The sequence below is a fragment of the Carya illinoinensis genome, chromosome 5 (assembly GCF_018687715.1).
Source record: "Carya illinoinensis cultivar Pawnee chromosome 5, C.illinoinensisPawnee_v1, whole genome shotgun sequence".
Lineage (NCBI taxonomy): Eukaryota > Viridiplantae > Streptophyta > Magnoliopsida > Fagales > Juglandaceae > Carya > Carya illinoinensis.
Window position 1 is genome coordinate 3,990,788 of NC_056756.1, and position 21,507 is coordinate 4,012,294.

Here is a 21,507-nt window from a genome sequence, read left to right on the forward strand (position 1 = left end):
CGGGGTTCTGCAATAACTCAAACCCAGCCGACCGACCCAACACCGTGCCGGAATGATGGACCCACACGGTGCCACAGTGCTGCAACAACCCCCTTTCCGGCGTATTTTTCACCTGCTGTGTGGCCAACGCCGGCCAACGTTCGACTTCATAGAAAACGACCGGGGGGGGGGAGGGGGGAGGACGCGGGAGAATACAGCACAAATGAAGAACGCGGGGGGGGGGGGGTATGGAATTGAAATCTAAAATCTGACCAAAACGCCCGCATTTTCCCTAAAAAAAAAAAAAAAAAAATTGCCACGTAGGCGGAGTGGGGAGGTTGCGTGTACAGTAGGTCCTTGTATAGAAGAACTCTTAAATCCAAACCCTTTTTCTAATCCATGGCGTCACTAGCCGTCCCGTACGTAGCTCCCAACATTTAAGACGTCAAACATCGATCTTCACTTTTTTTTTTTCCACCTATTTTCATTGTTGAAATATTTTTAAAAACTTATTTTAATATATAATTTTTTAAAATATGTCCTAATATAAAGATAATTTATCTCCCTAAAACATTTTCAAAAATCTTACTTAATATTTAGTTGTCTAGATTTCTTTTAGTTTTCCAATAATTTTTCATATTCACACCTATTTTTTTGTTATTAATAAAATCTCACATTTTCATTTTTTTTACATCTCAGAAGAGGTAAGAAAATATTTTGATCTCTTTTCATAAGCTATTTTTACATGAACCTTATTTTTCCTATTTATTTACACTAAGCTATTTAGTTTTATCTTTGCTTTATTAATTTAGATTAATAACCTAATTTATTAATTTGGTTTTATCTTTTCCTATTTATTTACACTAAACTAATTTATTAAGTTAGATTAATTTTGTTAGTAAGTATATATATACTACTATCGAATTAACAATTAGGAATGAAGACAAAGATAATACCACATAACTAATTTTTATCGTTTGTTTACTTAATTTTTATTATTTATTTCAACAAATCTCACATAACTATTTCTATCATAATTTTTATCATTCACTTAAGTCCGATGAAGCTGATCAAGTAAGAGGTTGAGACTGGCAGTTTTAATAATTTAGTTGTCCTTAAATAATTACTTTATATAATTAATGTTAAATGTTAGTGACATATTTTGTTATTTTAAATGTCGGTTATTGTTCATGACCTTTACATATGATACACTTTGCTGATCTTTCCCTCCACCCCTAAACGGACCAAGTCCTCGTTCCGCCCCTATGCCCAAGTGCATGCATTAATTATATTAGCTTTCATGAAAGAGACGTTCAATATACACTGCATGTACTTACTGGTTCGACGATCTCATTAAATCAATTAAGCCCTATTTCTAATCCATGGCTGATGGTCCATAATTCTCGTCATGCATGGGTTGAAGATGCCAAGCATCTTTTTATTCACCTGTTGAAATATTTGTCATTTATTTAATTATATATGCGTGCATGCCAATGCGACGCCTAATTCGTGTAAATTGCGTAGGGTTTTGTCTCGTCGATCCTAATTTATAGGCCTGGATTGATTAATTAAAATTAAAAATTTTATCGCATTTTATCTAATCTCATTATTATAATTTTTTTAAATTTTAATATAAAATATAATAAATAATTTAATTTTTTAAATTTCAATATAAAAATATTAAAATTAAAAAATTATATTATAATAATATTTTATTTATTATTATTCAAAATATCTCATTTTATCTGTAAAATTAAATAGGACTTATTCTCTGTTTAAGTATTGTGACGTTGGAGACAAGACATATGTCCCCTAATTTGGTGTTTAATTAGGTCGATCCATCGATCCAAAGCTAGGCACATGCATTTCACAGGGTGCATTATGGTTTGTCGGCCATCCCTCAACTTAAGGTGGTTCTGATCTGGTCATCATCACTTCGAGAGACATATTGGGCAGGAGCGAGTTGGACTCTTGGGCCATGGATTTGAACTGAGTCGTAAATTAATTAAAGCTGAGTTTGAATTTGGACTATATCAAACCAGATGTTAACCAACCCAATGTCGTATTTAATGTCGTATTTATTTCTCCAAGTCTATTTATAACATCACCATCTACAAGTTGCATGAAGAAACTAGCTAGCTAATTAAAGACCGATATATATATATATACCAATTGTAATTTATCTCTCTCTCTCTCTCTCTCTCTCTCTCATACAATGGGCCAGTACGTAATTGGACGAGGTAATGTTCCTAATTAAGAAGTACTTCTTAATTAGAAGAGACCCACAGCATGCATGCATGCATGCGACCAGTAAAATTGTTACCAGCACTCATTCCCGTCGCTTGTAATCCTCAATCATTGTAATTTATCTGATGTTCAGTTAAAAATACAGTACTGTTGAACAGTCCATTAATCTAACGACCGTTTCTCACTCTTTTTCTGAATCATGTGGAACAGGAACCACGCAAATCAGCATCTAATCACGACCGCAATCCAGTCAACATATATACACACTACTACACAAGTACTTGCAGTAGCAGCCACGCGCCCCAGCACATCATTCACCCCAACTTTGAATGGTTCGGGTTCTTTTACCCGGCTTTGCTTACTAATTCTCTCCCGGCCCCATCTTCTTAATTACATGGACTCTTTACATCCTATATATATATCCGACTTCCCTCCCCGCAATATCACAACCCAAATTAGCACTTCTTACACACTACAGCACAGGCTGAGTATTCTCAAGCCAAATTATATCATTGTAATTTCTGGCTCTCCCCATAATGAGAGGTAGAACTTCAAACAATGTAATAGTTTCGAGATTGATAGTAGTAGTATTGCTCGCCCTACAGGGTGCATCGTTGGTGCATGGCCAAGTTGGCACCTGTGTAGGGTTCTATTCACAAACATGTCCTCGAGTAGAATCCATTGTTCGATCTACTGTTCAAACTCATTTTGAGTCTAATCCTACCATCGCTTCGGGGCTGTTGAGGATGCACTTTCATGATTGCTTTGTGCATGGTTGCGATGCTTCTGTCCTTATTGAGGGGACTAACACTGAGAGAACAGCCCCACCTAACAGGTTGTTAAGAGGATTTGAAGTCATTGAGGATGCCAAGGCCAAGCTTGAAGTTGCATGTCCTGGCATCGTTTCTTGCGCTGATATTCTTGCCCTTGCTGCCCGTGATTCTGTTTTTTTGGTAATTATATATATATTATCGTAATTTTGATTTCATATATAACATTTGAGATGAGAGCATTTGGAGTTCGGAATCATGCACACACGTATACATGAGCAATAATCTTGCATGCGATCTTATAATCATATTATATTGATCAATCATCAATTGTTATTGCAGACCAAGGGACAGAGCTGGCAAGTGCCTACTGGACGCAGAGATGGCAGGGTATCATTGGACTCAGATGCTGCCAATTTGCCTGCCTTTAATGATTCCATTGATGTTCAAAAGCAAAAGTTTGCAGAGAAAGGTCTCGACACTAAAGATCTTGTTGTCCTCGCTGGTATGAACTACTTAATTAATGCAAATCTCTACACAGTCTTAATGATTATAGATACATGATTTTTGATTTTGACAAATAGAGAATTAAGTTGAGTTAACTATAAAGCCAGAGTCAACTATAAAATCAGGACATAGATCATGACTGGCTAATTATTACATAAAGTCATCAACTTCAAACCTATATGATCTCAATGTACGTACATGCACGTATATATGTAGGGTAAAATACGTATAGTATGTCAATTAATTACTAATTGTTTGCAATTTTGTTACTATATATATAGGTGGACACACCATTGGAACAGCAGCATGCCGGCTATTCAGTTACAGACTATACAACTTTACCACAAGTGGGAATGGTGCTGATCCTACCATTGACCCAGCTTTCCTGCCTCAACTCCGAGCTCTCTGCCCACAAAATGGTGACAGAACAAGGCGTGTAGGACTAGATCCTGGTAGCCAAAACAGATTTGACACGTCTTACTTCTACAACTTGATGAAAGGCCGTGGAGTACTCGAGTCGGATCAAAAGTTATGGACTGATGCCTCCACAAAAACTTTTGTTAAACGTTTCTTGGGAGTGACTGCCTTCAATGTGGAGTTTGGAAGGTCCATGGTGAAGATGAGCAACATTGATGTTAAAACAGGAACCCAGGGTGAAATTCGCAAAATATGCTCTGCAATTAACTAACTGGCCAGTCATTAGAGCTCTATCAAAAGGGACCAGAGAGGACTAGAATATTATTTAATTATTGGCGTTAGCCAATTAAGTAGATTCGGCGTGCATTGTGTTTAATAATGTGTTTAGATTATAGGAGTAAGTATGGATGGCGTAAGATCATCAGGAATATTGGCTAATATTCCGATCGCAAGATTTACATGATTGATCTGAGCTGATATAATATATATATATATATATATCTATAAATGTAGTGGTTGAAAATAAAAATAAATAACAATTATTGATCATATATATAGAATTTTATAAGAAATTGATTTTTTAATTTTAGAATTTTTATCATTAACATGAACACGTGAGAGTACGTAGTGTAATAGTCATAGCTAGCTAGGACAGTCGGCACGTACGTACATGATATTTAAAAAACGAAATGAAATTAATTGGGATCGATAAGAAAGAAAGAAATATGAGGAAACGTTCCATATGCATGCACATCGGCACGTACGTACATGATATTTAAAAAACGAAATGAAATTAATTGGTATCGATAAGAAAGAAAGAAATATGAGGAAACGTTCCATATGCATGCATGTGCATGCGACCTAATTTATTGTCTTGGCCTACATGCAACCTAGCAGCGCGTTACGTAGTTAATTGGCTACTTTAATTTGACGGTGGGAGCCTTCATGGGTGTGACTTTATCAATCATAACGACTTCTTTTCTATAATTGATTCCTCGACAACTAACCACTTCGATGGTGGGGGGCTGTCAAAGAAAGAAACGTTTTGACAATTAATGCGGATGATGATAAACTTATTACTCTACCATAATTTTTTTTATTATTTTATAGTGTATTTAAATTTTTTTATTTTTAAATATTTTTTAAACATTTTTAATTATTAAGAAAAAATTAAAAAATTATCCAATTTTATTAATAGTAATTTTTTTTTTTTTTAAAAATAGCAAATGAATAATAGGAGATATTAGAACAAAGGCCAGTGAGTCAAGCCACGTCTGCGTCTGCATTCACAAGGCTTGACTCACTCTGCACATCCATTTTTCTTTCTTCCAAATGAAACAATATAAAAGGCCCACGGAATACAAAAGAGGGAAAGACAAAACGTTTTCTGACCTATTTAGGCCTGGATTAAAAAAAAAGGGTCAGAATCTTCATAATTGGGCCAACCATGATCGCCCAAGGCGCCAAGAACCACCATTAAGGAATAGTACCATCACAAGCCGAGCGTAGAATTTCAGGCCCAAAACACAAGGAAATATAAGTCATAATCCAGCTGAAAAAAATATATCTATTCTATATATAAAAGCCTCATTCGAAAAAGTAATAGCGCTTTTGGTCCCATTTTTACTTTCTGTTTTTGTCCCTTAATATTTCTCTTATTTACTTCTGTGCGTGGATTTGTCTCTCCATTTCTGTATGGCTGTTTCTTGCATTTTTATTTTTCTATCCTTGTTTGATTGCATGTGTACATTTTTGCCCTTGCTTGGTTGATTTTGGCTTTCTTTCTTTGTCCTTCTGTGTGTACTTTTTCCATTGGTTTTTGGTTTTGAATTTGCTTCTTTTAGGTTCGCTTGTTCTAACAGTGTGTTCTATTTTTTTTTTTTATTATTTCTTACGTTCTTCTTTTCTCGTTGCTTGACTTTTATTTTTTATTTTATTGAAAACGAAATTGGTATATTTTGCATTTGGTTTTACACTTTTGGTTCTTGCATAATGTGTGTGGTGTGAGGTGTGGGAGTAAGTTTATTCATATTATTGGCCGGCTGATGGGAGAGTTGAAGGCAACATTTTTCGGATTCTCGATTTTTGCTGACAATAAGAGAAACATTGAAGATGAAGTATTGAATAAAAGCTTGCATCTACACACACCTATCATAGATTCTTTAATTTATTGTATTGTATTTGCTAGTTTGAATTTAATATTGAGACATTCCACCCTGTTAATTATTATATCTTATAACTGATAAATATATCTACAAATTATAATATATTTGCTTAATGAAGGAGAAAAAATTTCCAATTACCCGAGCCCAAACCCGACTTGAGATTTTATGTTTGGCAAGACAATCTGGTCTCTTTTACCGAGCTCGGTCTCTCATTCCAATCAAATCCTTCAATCAAGCATTGCAATCTCTGTTAGAGCATCCACATTGGTCTATGCATATGTATATGCAAAGTCATATTTGCATAATATGAGCTTAAATTCATCTACATTAGATTATGCATCTTCAAATATTTGCATAGCTATGAACAGTACCTTTACATGTTTAAAAATCTACTATTCACTCTCCAAAACATATTTTATTCATTCTTTTTCTCTCCTCCCACTCTCTTTCTACATATTTTACCTTTAAATATTTTACTACATATTTTACTCATTCACTCTCCAAAAAATATTTTATTTAAATATTTTACATATTTGAAGATCAAACCCTATTAAAAAAAAAGTAAAAAAAAAAAATGATAATATTTTATTATTATTTTATCTTAAATTTATATAAGTTAATGTAGAAATTTTACTTATATGGTAAATTAAATTTAAAAAATGTGATTTTTCATATACATATGCCTAAACCGATGCTCTTAACCTTGGCTTTTTTCTTTCTGACTTCCCTGTTCGCTCAACAACAGCAGACAACTTTGGACATTCTCGTTTCCTGCCTCGTAGCTCTCGCCCCCATCCAAACGTTTCCTGCCTCGTAGCTCTCGCCCCCATCCAAACTACACAAATTTGCCCATCTCTCACACACCCAGCATTTTCAGCTGTTCTCTCTGTTTCTCAACTCACCATAATCAATGGCGGCCTCGGCTTTCTCCAATTTGCTTATGTCGTCTCCTTCTCTCAGCTCCCACTCGTCGCTCTCTCATCGACCCGGCGGCATTTTGTCTCTGTCCCGATCGCGAATCTCTGTTCCTGCTTTCAGATCTCATCCTGTAGCGACTCCATTGAAGAAGAAGATTAATCCAAGCCATTCCACCACCTATTGTTCTCTGGACGCTGCAAAAGATACGAATGAAGACATCCCCATAGAGTCAAGTAAGAACTTCTCTTCCCGAATGTGTACTCTCTCTTCGCGTAATGGTGAACGTGATGGGGTTTTTTATTTCCTCCTGTTCAGGATACCCAGCATTTCCTACTGTCATGGATATCAACCAGATTCGTGAAATTCTACCTCACCGGTTAGTGACTCTTTTTCTGTAACATTCGTGCAAATAAGCTGTTCGACTCTTTTTCCTTCTGTTGGCTGTGGTTTAGGTTCCCATTTCTCTTAGTGGATAGAGTGATTGAATACAATCCTGGAGTTTCAGCTGTTGCTATAAAGAATGTAACAATAAATGACAATTTCTTTCCTGGCCATTTTCCCGAGAGGCCGATAATGCCTGGTGTTCTCATGGTCGAGGTAACTGCTTTCTTCCACTGTCATTCTTCCATTTTGATCCATTTATTTTTCCCAAGTAGATTGATGATCCTTGGGTAGTTATGCGTTCCTAGGCGAATTTCCTAATATGGATTTCACTAGGAATCACACAGAAGCCATTCCACCTTTAAGGCTATGTGGTGGGTTGTAAAGATACGATTAAGAAGAAATGAACCATTATGGCAAAAAAAATATTTAATTCAGAACGATAAGAAGCGGGTTCCGCTACGGAAGTTGGGCCTCTGGTAATAAATTTTGCATTGCAATTGTTTTACTAGGAAAATGCTTCCAGACACGCATTCCCGTAATAGGAAATGCCTACTAGCAATAGCAAATGTACCAATGAAAACGCCCAAACTGAAACTTATCCTGAAGATTTAAAAGTCTTGATACCCTTAATCCATAGCATTGGAAGCTTAAACCAAGATGATTAAACACAACGGTACTTTGCACAAGTGTTGAAACTTTTTAAACGATGACTGTTGAGACAACATCATCAGCAATTCAAACTGTTAAAGTGTGTTTGTTCACGAGTCGTTGTATTTAAATTTTTTGCTCTGTGCATGTTATTCATATCTTTGACACAAGAAGAGGATTCTCGATCATCTTCCCTGTATAAACAATTAGCTTTCCTTTCATCTATTCTGGACTAGAAGTAAATAGGAAGATGTAATGAAAGCCTTCTCAATATTTGCTTTAGTGATAGCGAATCAGATAGACAGTGATGTATGGCAGTGGTTGTTGGATATAGGCAATGGCTCAGGTTGGTGGCTTGGTTATGCTGCAACCAGAAGTTGGAGGCTCTCGTGAAAACTTCTTCTTTGCTGGCATTGACAAAGTGCGATTCCGGAAACCAGTGGTTGCTGGTGACACCTTAGTTATGAGAATGACACTTATCAAACTGCAGAAACGCTTTGGAATTGCAAAGATGGAAGGGAAGGCATACGTTGGAGGTGAGGTTGTATGCGAGGGTGAATTTCTAATGGCCACAGGCACTGCATGATTTGCACCCTTTTCTTCCCAATAATTTCGTTAATCATGCACCTACCTTTTTAATGCAAACATTTGTGGTAATCAAATTGGTAGTCAATTGATTAAATGTTACTTTTGAGAATATCCATTTCTCAGGCCAACACCTCCATTAAAAAAAGGGGCTCAAAAGGCAACCAAGCATCTTTTGAAAATTTTCTGGACAGTTTCTCTGTTCTCATAGACTTTCTTCTTCTGTACCATAGACATGTTTCATGTTTAATCTTTACTTATTTTCCTCTATGTAGGAAAATTATGTATTAGATCATTTAAAATTCATAACAGGTTCCAAAGTACACTTTATAGTTTATTCGCCTCTCCCCTCGACTTGTATAGGAAACAACCACTTGCTAGGTGGTCCTGAAGGTTTCATGCTTCTCACCTTAAGATCTCTTCCGGTAGAGGAAATTAGAATCTGGTTGGAGAGTTGGTTTGATCTCATCTCCCTCTCCTCATTTCCATTCCCTGTCTGGTTTTTGAGTTTTCAGATATTCGAATTTATAGTAAAATCATTATTGGTCTGCAAATGCATAGAGATCTCGCGTACACTAGCATTTGCAAGTAATAAAATCAAGTCCCCAATGCTTTGAAGACCCGGCTTTGTTAGTCCTACTGATTACAGAAGAAGATAGGAGATTTGGAGAATGAAGTACTAAATTTCATTATCTTACAAACACACATTAATCCAAGAAGAAAGTATAGAATTCGAAGTTTCATGGAGGAACCCAGATCTCAACAAACCCAGGGTTACGAATCTCTTGCCTCTAATTCAATTATCTACATTCAAGTCCGGACTTTTTACAAGCCAAGAGCACCAAGGGGTGTCTTCCCTTGTCCAGCCTCAAAGTAGAAAATTAGCATCGCCAGCATGGCAATCCTAGCATGCTTGATCTCGGCCAACTTCAGTCTCTCCAGCTTCTCCACGTCTGGAATGTAGACGCCGTCCTTGATCGTGCCTGCCAATCCCAAGGGGTCAAAGAATTTGCCGCCTGGGTAACCTTGCTCCCCGGTAGCGTTGGCAAAGTTCTCAGCAGTCTTCGACCATGGCGTGGCCCACTCGATGGATTGCGAGTCAGGGTCAAAGAAGTCTACCCATCTCTTGCTCTCAACCCAGCCCATGAGGAGAAGCTGGGTGCCAAGGAGGGATCCAAATGAGAATGGCGCAACTGCCCCAGGGGCAGCTCCGGCCTCGAACCATGGGATGCCACTCCAAGCCTGACCGACAAAGATACCAAGCACTGCAGCCATTGCCCACCTTCCGTGAATGAGCTCGGCTTCCCTGTACCATTTCAGGAATGCTGGGTCCTTGCCAAGTCCCAGTGGGTCGAAACCATAGTCACCTGGTAGCCTGCAATTGAAAATTGAGACAATGTGTTAGTTGACATCGTAGTTTTTAGAATGAGGAATTCATGAGAACTGTGAATTATTTGAGCGAGAGAAACTTACGACCCATCGAGCCACTCTGGGTCAACTAAGTTTCCACCACCTCTCACACCAGGAAGCCATGACTTCTTTGCCTGAGCAACAGCCATGGCAATCACCTTCCTTGGCCCAGCAGCACCCCCAACTGATCTGGCTCCAACAGCTGCAGACAACAAGGTCTGGCTTCTCTTTCCTCCACACAAGAAGGAAGATCCCAACCCATTTAGCACAGCACCAGAGGTAGCAGTCATCTCTCTTTCTCTCTAGAAACTAAACAGATTGGTGAAGGAAATTGTAGATAGATGGAGCTTAAGGTTTATCTAGCAAAAATGGATACCTGGATGGCTTTATCAAGTGTGAGGGAGAGAGAATCAAAAAGAGGCTTGTGGAGGAGCCATGTTGGATAATGAAATCTGGAGAGGAAATCTAGGCTTACTTTCGTGGATAGATTTCGAGCCAATGGGAGCTATTTCTCCATCCGCATCCCCATATTACTTCCAAAGCCACGTGGACTATGCATTTGCCTCTAATTTGGTATTGTCTTCTTCTATGCCGTTTCCACTTTTTAACTCGGAATATAAGCATGAAACCGTGAAAAAGAGAAGGGAATATCGATAAAGATATGCCAAACGATTACGAGAGGGCCCAACAAATGATTCAGATGTCATATACGAAGAAGAGTGGTGCTCTATGTAATTGTGCTCTTATTTATAATTTTACTTATAAGATTTATTTTGTTAGTTTTTTTTTTTAATTTAAATTTTAAATTTTAAATATCATAAATTCTATCGTATCAACAACTGACATGTAAAGAAATAAGTTTTTTAAAATATATTTAGGATTTTCTTATAAAAAAAACTATGACCAATGACTGGGTTGGATCTAATCGGTCCGATTATTGCCTTGAGTGTGAGTGTTGGCCTAAAATATATATATATACACACACATACACACTAGTATGACATATACTTACAATTTTATTCGTAATTTTATGTAAAACATTTATTCTATTAGTTTTCCTTTTAAATGTAATGTGGAAGGTGTTGAAGGAACTAAGATCGAAGAGAGGTTGAAGTAAAAAGACAAATGACATTCTTAAGTCGTTTTGTTCAAGCTTTCGCAATCAGTTGCCAAGCCTTAGTTCCCTCACTTCTGACATGAAAATTTCATGAAATACTCTGCTCCATGTGCTGCCTCCAACACTTGGTAATATCTCCACTTTTCTTGAAGAAGCAGCAGCGAGAAAAAGAAGGTCTCTCAAGGGCCTGTGCCCGCTCCTAGTTCTAATAGAATAGTAGTAGCGAGAAAAAGATCTCTCAAGATTCACTCGTTAGGGACCTTGATTGAAAAAAGCAATTATGGTAAAAATGGGCACGTGTGACATACTGATTACTGAAACATGAATGGAGGTCAAAGTCAAACAATGTTGTTTTGACCATGACATGCCACCACACACACTTCGATGATGATCCTTGTGCCTGCGTGAGAGCCGCATGAGATAGAACGGTGGCAGTCCTCCCCTTCCTTTCTACAGGTTGAAATCTGGGCCACAACTCTAGACTTCGGTTCACAGTTCAGACCTTTCGATTCAAAAATGCACTTTCCTTGTTTTCGAAACATTGAAGACGAGTAATTGATTCTTGGGAGAAGTTTAGGATCATGATTTTTAGGACTTCAAGACTCCAATCGCCGTGGTGGTCAAAATTTAACCGGACAATTAACTGGTGCTAGCTAGTTTGGTTCTGATTCCAACAAACTAAAGATCGGAACTCCATAGTTTTGTTACAAATGCACGTTAGTTTCTTGCGAATTTTGTAATAGAGTGATCCTCTTTTTTTTTGGGTCAAGGGTGGGAGTGACATTCCCTGGAACTCTTGTATTCATTCCCCTCCTACTTCCAAAGGCGTTGGCTTTGCTGCTGAGAAGCACTGCAAGTTCGTCGTCTTCAGCCGTTGATTGGGTTAGCCGAGTCCTGTGGGGCCAGTGTCAGCCTGCTGTCACTATTATCCAATCAAATCACTAAGAAATTAAGAATTAGTGGCAGACAATGAATGCTCAAATAATGAATTATCCGACGTCCAGTTGTCCCTTCCCTTATCCGGACGTCCCTTCCAGGATTCGGAGAAAATCTCCCCTAGTGGCACGCGTAAGGACCTTCTCCTCTCTCTATCTCTCTCTCTCTCTCTCACTCAGCCCAGCACTCCCAGAAAAGGTTCCTGTCTAGCTACTAGCGAGCCCATCAAGCCCGGCATTGAAGAGATGCTCAGCCTCAAAATGGCTCATCTACTCTTCTTCTCACATTCTCCCACACCTCGCTCTTTGAGCTTTTCTCGATTCTTCCATTTCTCCTCCAAACCTTTCCTGTCACATGAAATTTCTACTCCAATTCGTGAGCTGAAGCGAAGGCCGACGCAGCACCCGATACTTTCCAAACATATCTCACCGTCTGGTTCTTTGTCCGACGATTTCGTCATTTTGGAAACAATCGGTAGGCCATTAAAGTCTTTGATTCTTGTTAGCTTTCTATTTAATCCCTGTTTGGTAACTGAGATAAGGAAAGGAGCAGTCGGCAAGTTTGAGTTTTGAAGATGGAATTGCTTTTCCAGAAAATATGAACACAATGCTAGCTTTGATTACACACTGACAATCATTTTTTTTTCTATTGTTCTTAACTTTTATCAGCAAACCTAACCGATATTTAAAAATTCTGTTTTTGATGGCTTTTTAATTTCTTGCCGTTGCCGCATTTGGTGGTTTTGGCAGAGTGTTCCGATGGCAGTGTGCTTTTCCGGTTTGGAAATGCTAGTGAGGTCGAGAAAATGCATGAGGAAAAGACCATTAACAATGACTCTGGACATAATTTATGCAAACAAACTGAAGTGGACGACCTTGTTGATCTGATCTCTGAATGTAGAGAGGATGGCGATGTTCGTGATTTAAATATTAGCGTGGTAGAAAACGTAAGCGATCCTATGTCAGAATTGAGGAAAGGAGTGTTCGAAGGCACTGTATCCAAATTGGCATCTTCTGCATCTGACTTCGCTTCTGAAGTATCTGGTAGTTATGGTTTAGAAAGAAGTACCATGGAAAATGCTCATATTGGGGTTACTTGTCCCTCAATGGATGACAAGGATCTTAGCATTGATAAAATGATGAATGATGTAAACGGGGGAAAAAGTGATGAGGGTGATGTGATTGAGATAATGGAAGTGTCCGCACCATTAGCGGCCGAACCAATTCTAAATGAGAATACAGCGGATGAATCTGTTGATGTGGACAAAATTGAAAGCTCAATAGTGGTAAGTCCTCTCGTTTTCTTAAATGTAGTGAGCTTTACCCTTGGTTTGTGTATGATTCGTTATTATGGATTAGCATCCTAAAGTTGCTGCTTGAACTATGGAACCTAGAATTAAAGAGTGATAGGTTTAAGAAGATATCAACTCATTGCATCGTTATGCTTTTTATGCTGTAAAATTATATCAATTATGTATTTTTGGCATATGTAGTTAGATGGGAGTGCCCTTTCCTCAGAATGGAAGGAAGAATTCAATGCGTGTGATACACATGGAAGCAATGTTTCTGGATTTACAAATTTTGAAGCAGTAGACTTGCCTTCCATCGAGAGTATTCCGACTGGGTATGCTGCTGTTTTGCCCTATCTTCCCTTCCCAGATATAATTTAACATTGTTTACATTTGGTGCAAATGCATGATCCGGATGACTTTATTTGCCCGAGGCATATAGGTTTTAGAAAAATCACTAGCATGGAAAGTGGTGCCCCATCTTTACAACTTTATTACTACTCATCTACTATTTTGTTCCTTGTGTTTCTTTATTATATATATATATATATGCAGGGAGGAAATATCTACAGCAGGATTTTTCCTTTACTCTGGAGCTGCTTCATTGCCATATCCCTCTAAGGTATCTTCTTAATTTCCTTCTGTGGCGTCCTGATGCTCAGCATTTGAGTATAAATACAGAAGGAACTTTAATACAGACAAATGAGTGGTAGAATTTAGTTAATCTCAATATTTATTTAATCAAAATTTCTACTGATTGGTTTCATTTAGCCATAGATCCCTATCTTCCTATTTATCAACCTTTTATTTTTTGTTTCCGATGGTAGATCTAATCAAGTTCTGGATTACCGCATTGTTTTTAATAAGCTATAGTTTATAACAAGGCAATTGATATCACTATAAGGTTTTGATATGTTTGTATGCATGCATGCATACATTTTTGTCTGTGTAGATTGATTGACTGCTAGATAAATGCATAATTACGTGTTATGCATTTGATGTTTACACTTTTTGGGGACAGAGTAGAAGGGGTGTAAATGGATAGGGAATGAAATGGAAAGGAGAAACAAAATCCCTTTGGTCGGTGGGAGGTAAAATGTAAATAAGAGAAGGATGGGGGATAGAGGGTAGCCAAAGCCATTTCTGACCCACTATATTCAATCTGCCCAATGGTAGGTGGATTCAGAACTCTACTTCCGATACTTCCACCAAATAAACACATGAGGTAAGATCAACATGTTGACAGCAACAGGTTGGCTTCTTTCTTTCTTCCATTCTTCAACCAAATACAAGTGGGAGAGGTAGACTCCTCTTCCTCCTTTTCCTTCTCTTTCCATCTCCAAACCCCCCCCCCCCCCCCCCCCCCCCTCCTTTTCTTTTCTTCCATCCCCCCCTACTTTCCTCCCCTTCTATTGGGCATGGTTTTAGTCTGGATATTAGTTTATCCTGAAGACAGATATGCAGGGGCTTTCATGTTTTTGGCCGAGCAATTATTGCTGGTAATAAAAGGGAATAAAAAAGGTATTCGCTTAGCAGGACATTACGGTTGAGATTTTAGGTTGATGGGACTTTTAAAAGGGCTTCTTTTAAATATTGAAAGTAATCTTCTTGAATTTGAATGTCAGTTTTAGATTGCCTATGCTCTCGAATTGTAGGAACCTGGTTTGCTTTCAGTGTGCATAGGGCTTAGGGACCCTTATGTTGTGCTTGGTCTTCTTGTATATTCTGTTCTTTTGGTAAGAAACTTACATTTGAATACGAGTATCCTTCCGTTTCAGGAGCAATAAAAAAGATTGGTTAACCTAAATATCTATTTTTGTGATGTTTGGCTTTAACTTGGAGATTAAGGACCAGTAATTCAAAAATTAATAATTGCCAGGCATTGACAGGTGGAGGAGATGCTTACTTCATTGCTGTCCGGAACTGGCTTGGTGTGGCCGATGGAGTTGGGCATTGGTCGCTGGAAGGTATTCATTGCACGATATGCACTTTTTCATAAACCATTTAAACATACTCTAATTTTATCCTTGTATCTACTGCTAAAGAAGGGTCTGAATATTGATTTCTTTCATTTTTCTTTTGATGCGCATTTGAAACTTCTCTCAGACTGAACCATGGCATAAATCACATCTTACTCTCCTACATCATTTCTCCTAAATTTAGTTCACTCCACTTATTTTCATTTCTCCTGTAGACACAACTGTAAATTTAAAAACGTCTCTAACTGAACTATGACACAAAATTCATCTTAAAGGGTGGGCAACAGAGTAATGAAACTTATCACTGGCTGATGCTTACCCATTTCTATAAATGCATGTGAGTTCTCTTGTAGATCAAAAGATGTTACTTAAGTATGCTTGCATTTTGTAGTTCTGGCATTCGAGTGGTTGTAAAAGATAACCCCAGCCAATTGTTTTTTTTTATCGGTAATCAAGAAGTTTTATTCATAAAAGTAGGCAAAGCCCAAGTACAAAGGGAATATACACGAGATAACCCCAGCCAATTAATGATATGAGATTGTTAAAGCAACTTGTATCTATCTTGTTACTTGTTTACAATCAAAATAGCCAATTACTGCTGGTGAAAACTAAGAAAATAAGAAAACTATTTTAATTAGGCATCAAATACTAATACTAATATTGTCAATGTTTATTTTCTTGTTAGGTGTTAGTACTGGACTATATGCCTGCGAGCTGATGGAGAACTGTGAAAAGATTGTGTCGGATCCCAAAATTGCTCCAGTGATCAAACCAGAGGAGCTGCTTATAAGAAGTGCTGCAGAATCACAATCTCCTGGATCATCTACTGTTTTGGTCGCTTACTTTGATGGTCAGGTATATATTTTCCTGTACTTGAGAATTTAATTTAGGCTTCTACTTAACCCCTAGCGGTTGGCTTAAGTGGTAAAGGGCCAAAGGCCTTGATCTTGGTGGTATGCTCTCTCCAAGGTCCAAGGTCCAAATCCCACTTGGTGCAAACAATCTCTAGGAGCCACGGACCGGAGGCTTTTCGCCTTGAATTACCTAAAATGCACTTGTGGGAAACTCCTTGCCAAGGGCCGGTGCACTCCCAGGATTAGTCAGGATGTTGTTCCTGGACACCCGGTGCCAATCAAAACAAATTTAGGCTTCTACTTTAATAAATATCAAAAGAGTTTAGATGCTTTTTGCAATATATTATCTGTCTGAGGAATCAAACATGGGTCTGCTCATTGATCCTCATTGGTGATACTCTCTCAAGGTTTAGAAAATAAGTAGTTAGATTGTCATCTTGAATGAAATTCTACAGTCATTAAACTTTATATTCTTGATAACTAACAAAAATTTATTAAAAGAGACAAAAAAAAGGTGGACTTGATACTATTACAAGGGTTACTGATAAAAAAAAAAAAAAACTATTACAAGGGTCGAACCTGGGGAGAGAGAGAGAGAGAGAGAGAGAGAGAGAGAGAGAGAGAGAGAGAGTGCTGAAACTAGCAGTATGACAAGTAGTTTGCTTTCAAAACAATACCCTTTGCAAACTGTCTCCTTCATGTAACAGCTTACTATTTGTCCCACCATTAGTTTCAGCTGTTACAAGAGTAGAAGTACCGAAATCCATTTACATAGGCAAAATATAAAAGTAGGATGCAAATTTTAGTCTGTCTAATAGTGCCATCATGTCGAATGGTTAAGGAAAGCTGCTGGTTGTTTAGAAAGGAATTTGTTTTGCAGATAATGAGAACTTCTTTCCTTAATTCCAATTTTTTTCAACTTTTTCTTGCAAGGTTGTACATCAACTACTGCAATTTGAATTTACAGGTCCTTCATGTGGCCAATATTGGAGACTCGGGATTTATGGTAATAAGAAATGGTGCTGTTCTTAAGAGATCATCCTCAATAGTCTATGACTTCAATTTTCGGTTACAGATTAAAAGAGGCGATAATCCCTCAGATTTCATAGAGGTACATCAGATCAAGTTCATTTGTTGTCCTACCAAGTCTTCTAAATAATTGTTAAGTCTATAATGCGTTTCAAATGAAGTAATCTTTGCTTGTTGAGTTGTGTCATATGAAGACTGATGACTTCTCGTATAACTGCCCTCGTGGGCTACAAATTGACGTCAACCATTTTTGGAAGTACTATAAGTTGTTACAAACCATTCATTGGCGTTATCATAAAATACTGTCTGAATAGTATCCTCGGGCAAACATGGATCACTTCATTTGAAACGCATTATATATATCATTTAAACATTGATTTAGTAAATCCAATCCAAGAAGATTGTTTGAATAACGCTTGATGGATAGCTCAAGCGAATAGCTTAAATTGCTGGACAGAATGTGTCGTCCGAACTCAGAAGGACGTTTAAAAGAAAGTTAGAATGTGGTCCTAAAAAGTTAAATCAAACATATCGCTCCATTCAAATTGCACAAGGCATGGTTCAAATGAGACCTTAAAAGAGATATCTTAGTGTCTATTTTAGTCAAAGTATGTTCCAATGTAGTTGGGTTTTTCAATAATTGTTCACAAATTCTTTAGAAGTATAAATGAATTAAGAGCATTGTTTACTAAAAATATCTTTTGAGAACAAATAGCCTTTTTCGACAACAAGGGGTGGAACGACCTTCGATCTACTTACTGCAATCAAAGAATAAAAGTGTAGTCTAGGTGTTCCTTTTTGCTCTGATATCCTATGCCTAGGACGCCCTTGTCTGCTGCTGTTTTTTTGGATGGTACCCCAAATTTTATTAGAAGTTCCCATACTTTTTTGTAGGATGGTAACCCATAGTTGTTGTCTCCATTTGGTTGTTTTATTTTATTTTTCTTCTTGTTGATACCAGAAAGACTCCTTTTTTCTTTTTCATATTGACAAGGCCTAGCCCAATCAAGTCTGATGGTTGGTAGTGAGAGGACTTTTAGTACCTGCATACCCAAAAGGGGGCGCCAGTTAAAAACACCCGTTTGATTTGTTTCATCTTCTCTCTTAGCAGGGGGTATGTCACCCCAACTATTGAAATTTCTGTATTTTTGACTTTGACCGTGCATGTCTAAGCTCAAAAGTTATGAGAGAGAGAGAGAGAGAGAGAGAGAGAGAGAGAGAGAGAGAGAGAGAGAGAGAGAGAGAGAGTTATACTACAAGTATATGCTCATGTTTCCAGGATACAAAATTTATATGGAGTTTTGGTGTATAACATGTATGTTTCAGTGCTACAAGATTGATCTGGATGAGGGAGATATGATTGTCACTGCAACTGATGGCCTTTTTGACAATTTGTATGAGCTAGAGATTGCTTCAGCTATATCAGAGTCACTGCAAACGAGTTTGGAACCTCAGGTGCACATTCTCAACACTGTCTCATTTATGTTTTCCAATGATTATCTAATGCGGTAAATGAGGACCAAAAACAGGAAAAAAGAAAGAAAAGAAGGTAAGTGTTAAGCATTAGTTTTAGCAAGCCATGCATGTGGCACTGTGTCATAACAAAAAACCATATGGTGCACATAATGGTAGTTGCTTTGTGGTTGATAGAGTACCATTGCTGTTCTTTTCATGGTTCGTGTACATGTATCATCTGCAGCGATTCATTTGATAAATATCAAAGTTCTTGTGAAGATCAAGGAAAGGAACTCTTCCTCCTTGGTAAAGAATTCTTGAATAATTTTGAACCTAATATTAAAACATATATATATGTAATGTACTATTGTGTTTATGGACCAAAGTTTTAACACTTGAAAGTCAAATTATATGTCTTATTTTACAGAGTTTATTTTCTTTTCTTATTAGGATTCATTGCAATAAGGACCTTGACCCTTGGCCATCCACTATAATACAATTTAAGTGGGAATCTATGGTCCAGCTCTACTTAATAGGACCTGTGTGCGCTAAGATACATGGTTTACTGATAACCTTGCATTGCTTTCTAAGATGCCAACTTTTTGTGGTTCAGGATATAGCAGAGTACTTGGCCACGAGAGCTCAAAAGGTGGGGCAGTCAACACGTGCAAGGACTCCATTTGCAGATGCAGCCCAGGCGGCAGGGTATGTGGGATGTACTGGTGGCAAGCCCGATGATGTGACTGTCATTGTTTCATTGGTGCAAAGGAGATCCAGCTCTGATTCACAGTAACCTCTTTCTCTCCATCTTATATCATTTGTTCCATTTGCAGATACCAAAATTCCAATCTTTTTGTTATGTAGAATGTATATAATAATGCTATTCACTCCCCCCAAATAGGTTAATCTCTTGTATAATGCATGTGTACTCGGGTTTTGCCTATTATTATTATTATAATATAATCGTTTACCTTTAAAAATATATATATATATATATGATGCTATTCACTTCAGTGGCTGGATACATAAAATCTTAATTATTGCATGAATGCCAATATACTCTGATTTTGCTTCATTAGCAGGCTGAGACTCTTTTTAGACCTTTGGATTTTACACAACCGTTTGATATTAAGTCATCATATTGCAGTGACCAAGGAACTCACCCGGTTAGAACAACCATGAATTAGCGGTTTCCGGTTGCCAGATTAATATACAGACTTGAGACTGTTAGTTATGATGCCTTGTACTTGAGAGAGCAAGGTTCTGTTCTTTGATTCTAGGTGTTACTGCTATCCATACCCATACCAGCAGCAGTTAATGAGGCTTGGATTTCCTTAAATTGAACGCCTAACATCGCACAGTAGTTAGTTTGAGAGCAACACGTGACTGTATGGGTCGTTTGCATTGCATGTTCACAATCAAGCATTCATCTGCCCGTCAGCAGTTAAACTGATAGCGCATTGTTTTGTACCATGTACCCTTGTTTTCTCTTCAACACAATTACTAATACCACATTGACAGCTTGAAACAAGTCACACTTCAGGGCTTTTTATATATCAGGGAAAAAGGAAAAAGAAAAGAAAAAGTAGATGTCCTTGAGGGCAAGTGGCTCATATGTTAAAAAATTGGTTTGGGAGTGTTGGGACCCTCCACACAACACGCTTTTTAACCGGCTGGTGGAATCGCCATCTTGATGTTGCAATGCCACGGACACAGAAAGGCCAATTGCAACATTGATGAAGGAGAGCCCTCATCATTGACAAAACAGAATCCCGTTCGAGAGATCAAAGAGAGAGTCTACAATGCCAGATGCAAAAAAACAGGCCATAATTGAATTTGGGTCCACTCTATAGAAATTACATATGTAATTCACGAGCTCAGTCAACCCCAATTATGACGATTTGCCATGCCGATGCATATCATTATTCCGATTGGGAAAGCCTGATTCCTTTAAAATCGGTGTCGACTTTAATCTTTCTCCTCCTCCTTTCGAATCGAAATATTGCTTCTTTTTTATGCTAACCCAATTGTTTAGAAACTAGTAGAAGCATAACCCAATCATATAAGTTTAGTGAGAAAAAAATAGGGGGAGAGAGAGAGGGAGAGAGAGAGAGAGAACCCAATCATTAATCCCCTAGGGAGGCCCCTAAGCAGTCGTGACGGCCGAATAAATCATGATTTGATGAACTTTAAGATAATAATAATAATGAAAGCAAACACTCTAATTGCAACGTTCAAATGCTTTGTTGGACCTTAACTTTTGGCATAAAGTGGTTTGAACTTTGAAATGTTTGTAAGAGAGAGTGGAGTAACGAGTAATATTAAATATAATTATATAGTACATAAGAGTTACCTAATTTTTTTAAAAAAATAAAAATTTATTATGAAAAAATTAATTTTTTAATGTAAATTTTATATTTATTTAATAAAAAAAAAAGATTAAGCAATACTTCCATCCCGCGCACCTACAAATGTTACTTCATGAAAAGAATAGTGATGGAAACGACATATAGTAGACCTGGTTCATCAACATGTCCTTTCGGCCACTCCGACTGCCAACTACTTATAATAATCTCTAGCTTTTAGCTTTAGCTTTGCTCCTATTTAGAAATTAATACAAAAATTAATTAAGCAGTAACAAGTTCAACACTTTGTATTTTCTTTTGATTGGTATGCTCTAAAATAATTAAAATATCAATATTTGTAATGATATATATTATATATATATATATGAAGTTGACTGGACTGTTGAGAGTCCACTGCATATGTGATCCAGCTTTGCACTGCATTCCTCTTCTCTCGCAGTTACTGTGCCGTTT

The 21,507-nt window shown here is 37.5% G+C and overlaps 4 protein-coding genes across 6 annotated transcripts; 3 read left to right on the top strand and 1 right to left on the bottom strand.

Annotated features, from left to right (window-relative positions):
• Nucleotides 1-2,681: 2,681 nt before the first annotated feature.
• Nucleotides 2,682-4,492, top strand: LOC122311424 (peroxidase N1-like). The gene is made up of 3 exons (XM_043125977.1): nucleotides 2,682-3,179; nucleotides 3,339-3,501; nucleotides 3,785-4,492. The coding sequence occupies exons 1-3, from the start codon at nucleotides 2,763-2,765 to the stop codon at nucleotides 4,189-4,191; spliced, it is 987 nt and encodes a 328-aa protein (XP_042981911.1). The 5' UTR covers nucleotides 2,682-2,762; the 3' UTR covers nucleotides 4,192-4,492.
• A 2,284-nt stretch (nucleotides 4,493-6,776) lies between these two features.
• Nucleotides 6,777-8,813, top strand: LOC122309477 (3-hydroxyacyl-[acyl-carrier-protein] dehydratase FabZ-like). 2 transcript variants are annotated; one of them, XM_043122978.1, is made up of 5 exons: nucleotides 6,777-6,850; nucleotides 6,886-7,236; nucleotides 7,319-7,379; nucleotides 7,456-7,600; nucleotides 8,370-8,813. In XM_043122978.1, the coding sequence occupies exons 2-5, from the start codon at nucleotides 6,996-6,998 to the stop codon at nucleotides 8,619-8,621; spliced, it is 699 nt and encodes a 232-aa protein (XP_042978912.1). In that variant the 5' UTR covers nucleotides 6,777-6,850; nucleotides 6,886-6,995; the 3' UTR covers nucleotides 8,622-8,813. The 2 variants fall into 2 exon arrangements, with proteins under 2 accessions (XP_042978912.1, XP_042978911.1); XM_043122977.1 differs by having other exon boundaries at nucleotides 6,799-7,236.
• A 470-nt stretch (nucleotides 8,814-9,283) lies between these two features.
• Nucleotides 9,284-10,452, bottom strand: LOC122309476 (chlorophyll a-b binding protein CP24 10A, chloroplastic). Its single transcript, XM_043122976.1, has 2 exons — nucleotides 10,094-10,452; nucleotides 9,284-9,995 (listed from the first exon to the last, which is right to left on the bottom strand). The coding sequence occupies exons 1-2, from the start codon at nucleotides 10,318-10,320 to the stop codon at nucleotides 9,446-9,448; spliced, it is 777 nt and encodes a 258-aa protein (XP_042978910.1). The 5' UTR covers nucleotides 10,321-10,452; the 3' UTR covers nucleotides 9,284-9,445.
• Nucleotides 10,453-11,981: 1,529 nt separating this feature from the next.
• LOC122309475 (probable protein phosphatase 2C 71) lies at nucleotides 11,982-20,225 on the top strand. 2 transcript variants are annotated; one of them, XM_043122974.1, is made up of 10 exons: nucleotides 11,995-12,557; nucleotides 12,833-13,368; nucleotides 13,576-13,706; nucleotides 13,927-13,993; nucleotides 15,251-15,338; nucleotides 16,036-16,205; nucleotides 17,172-17,315; nucleotides 18,560-18,688; nucleotides 19,302-19,477; nucleotides 19,836-20,225. In XM_043122974.1, the coding sequence occupies exons 1-10, from the start codon at nucleotides 12,329-12,331 to the stop codon at nucleotides 19,873-19,875; spliced, it is 1,710 nt and encodes a 569-aa protein (XP_042978908.1). In that variant the 5' UTR covers nucleotides 11,995-12,328; the 3' UTR covers nucleotides 19,876-20,225. The 2 variants fall into 2 exon arrangements, with proteins under 2 accessions (XP_042978909.1, XP_042978908.1); XM_043122975.1 differs by lacking the exon at nucleotides 17,172-17,315 and having other exon boundaries at nucleotides 11,982-12,557.
• Nucleotides 20,226-21,507: the final 1,282 nt, after the last annotated feature.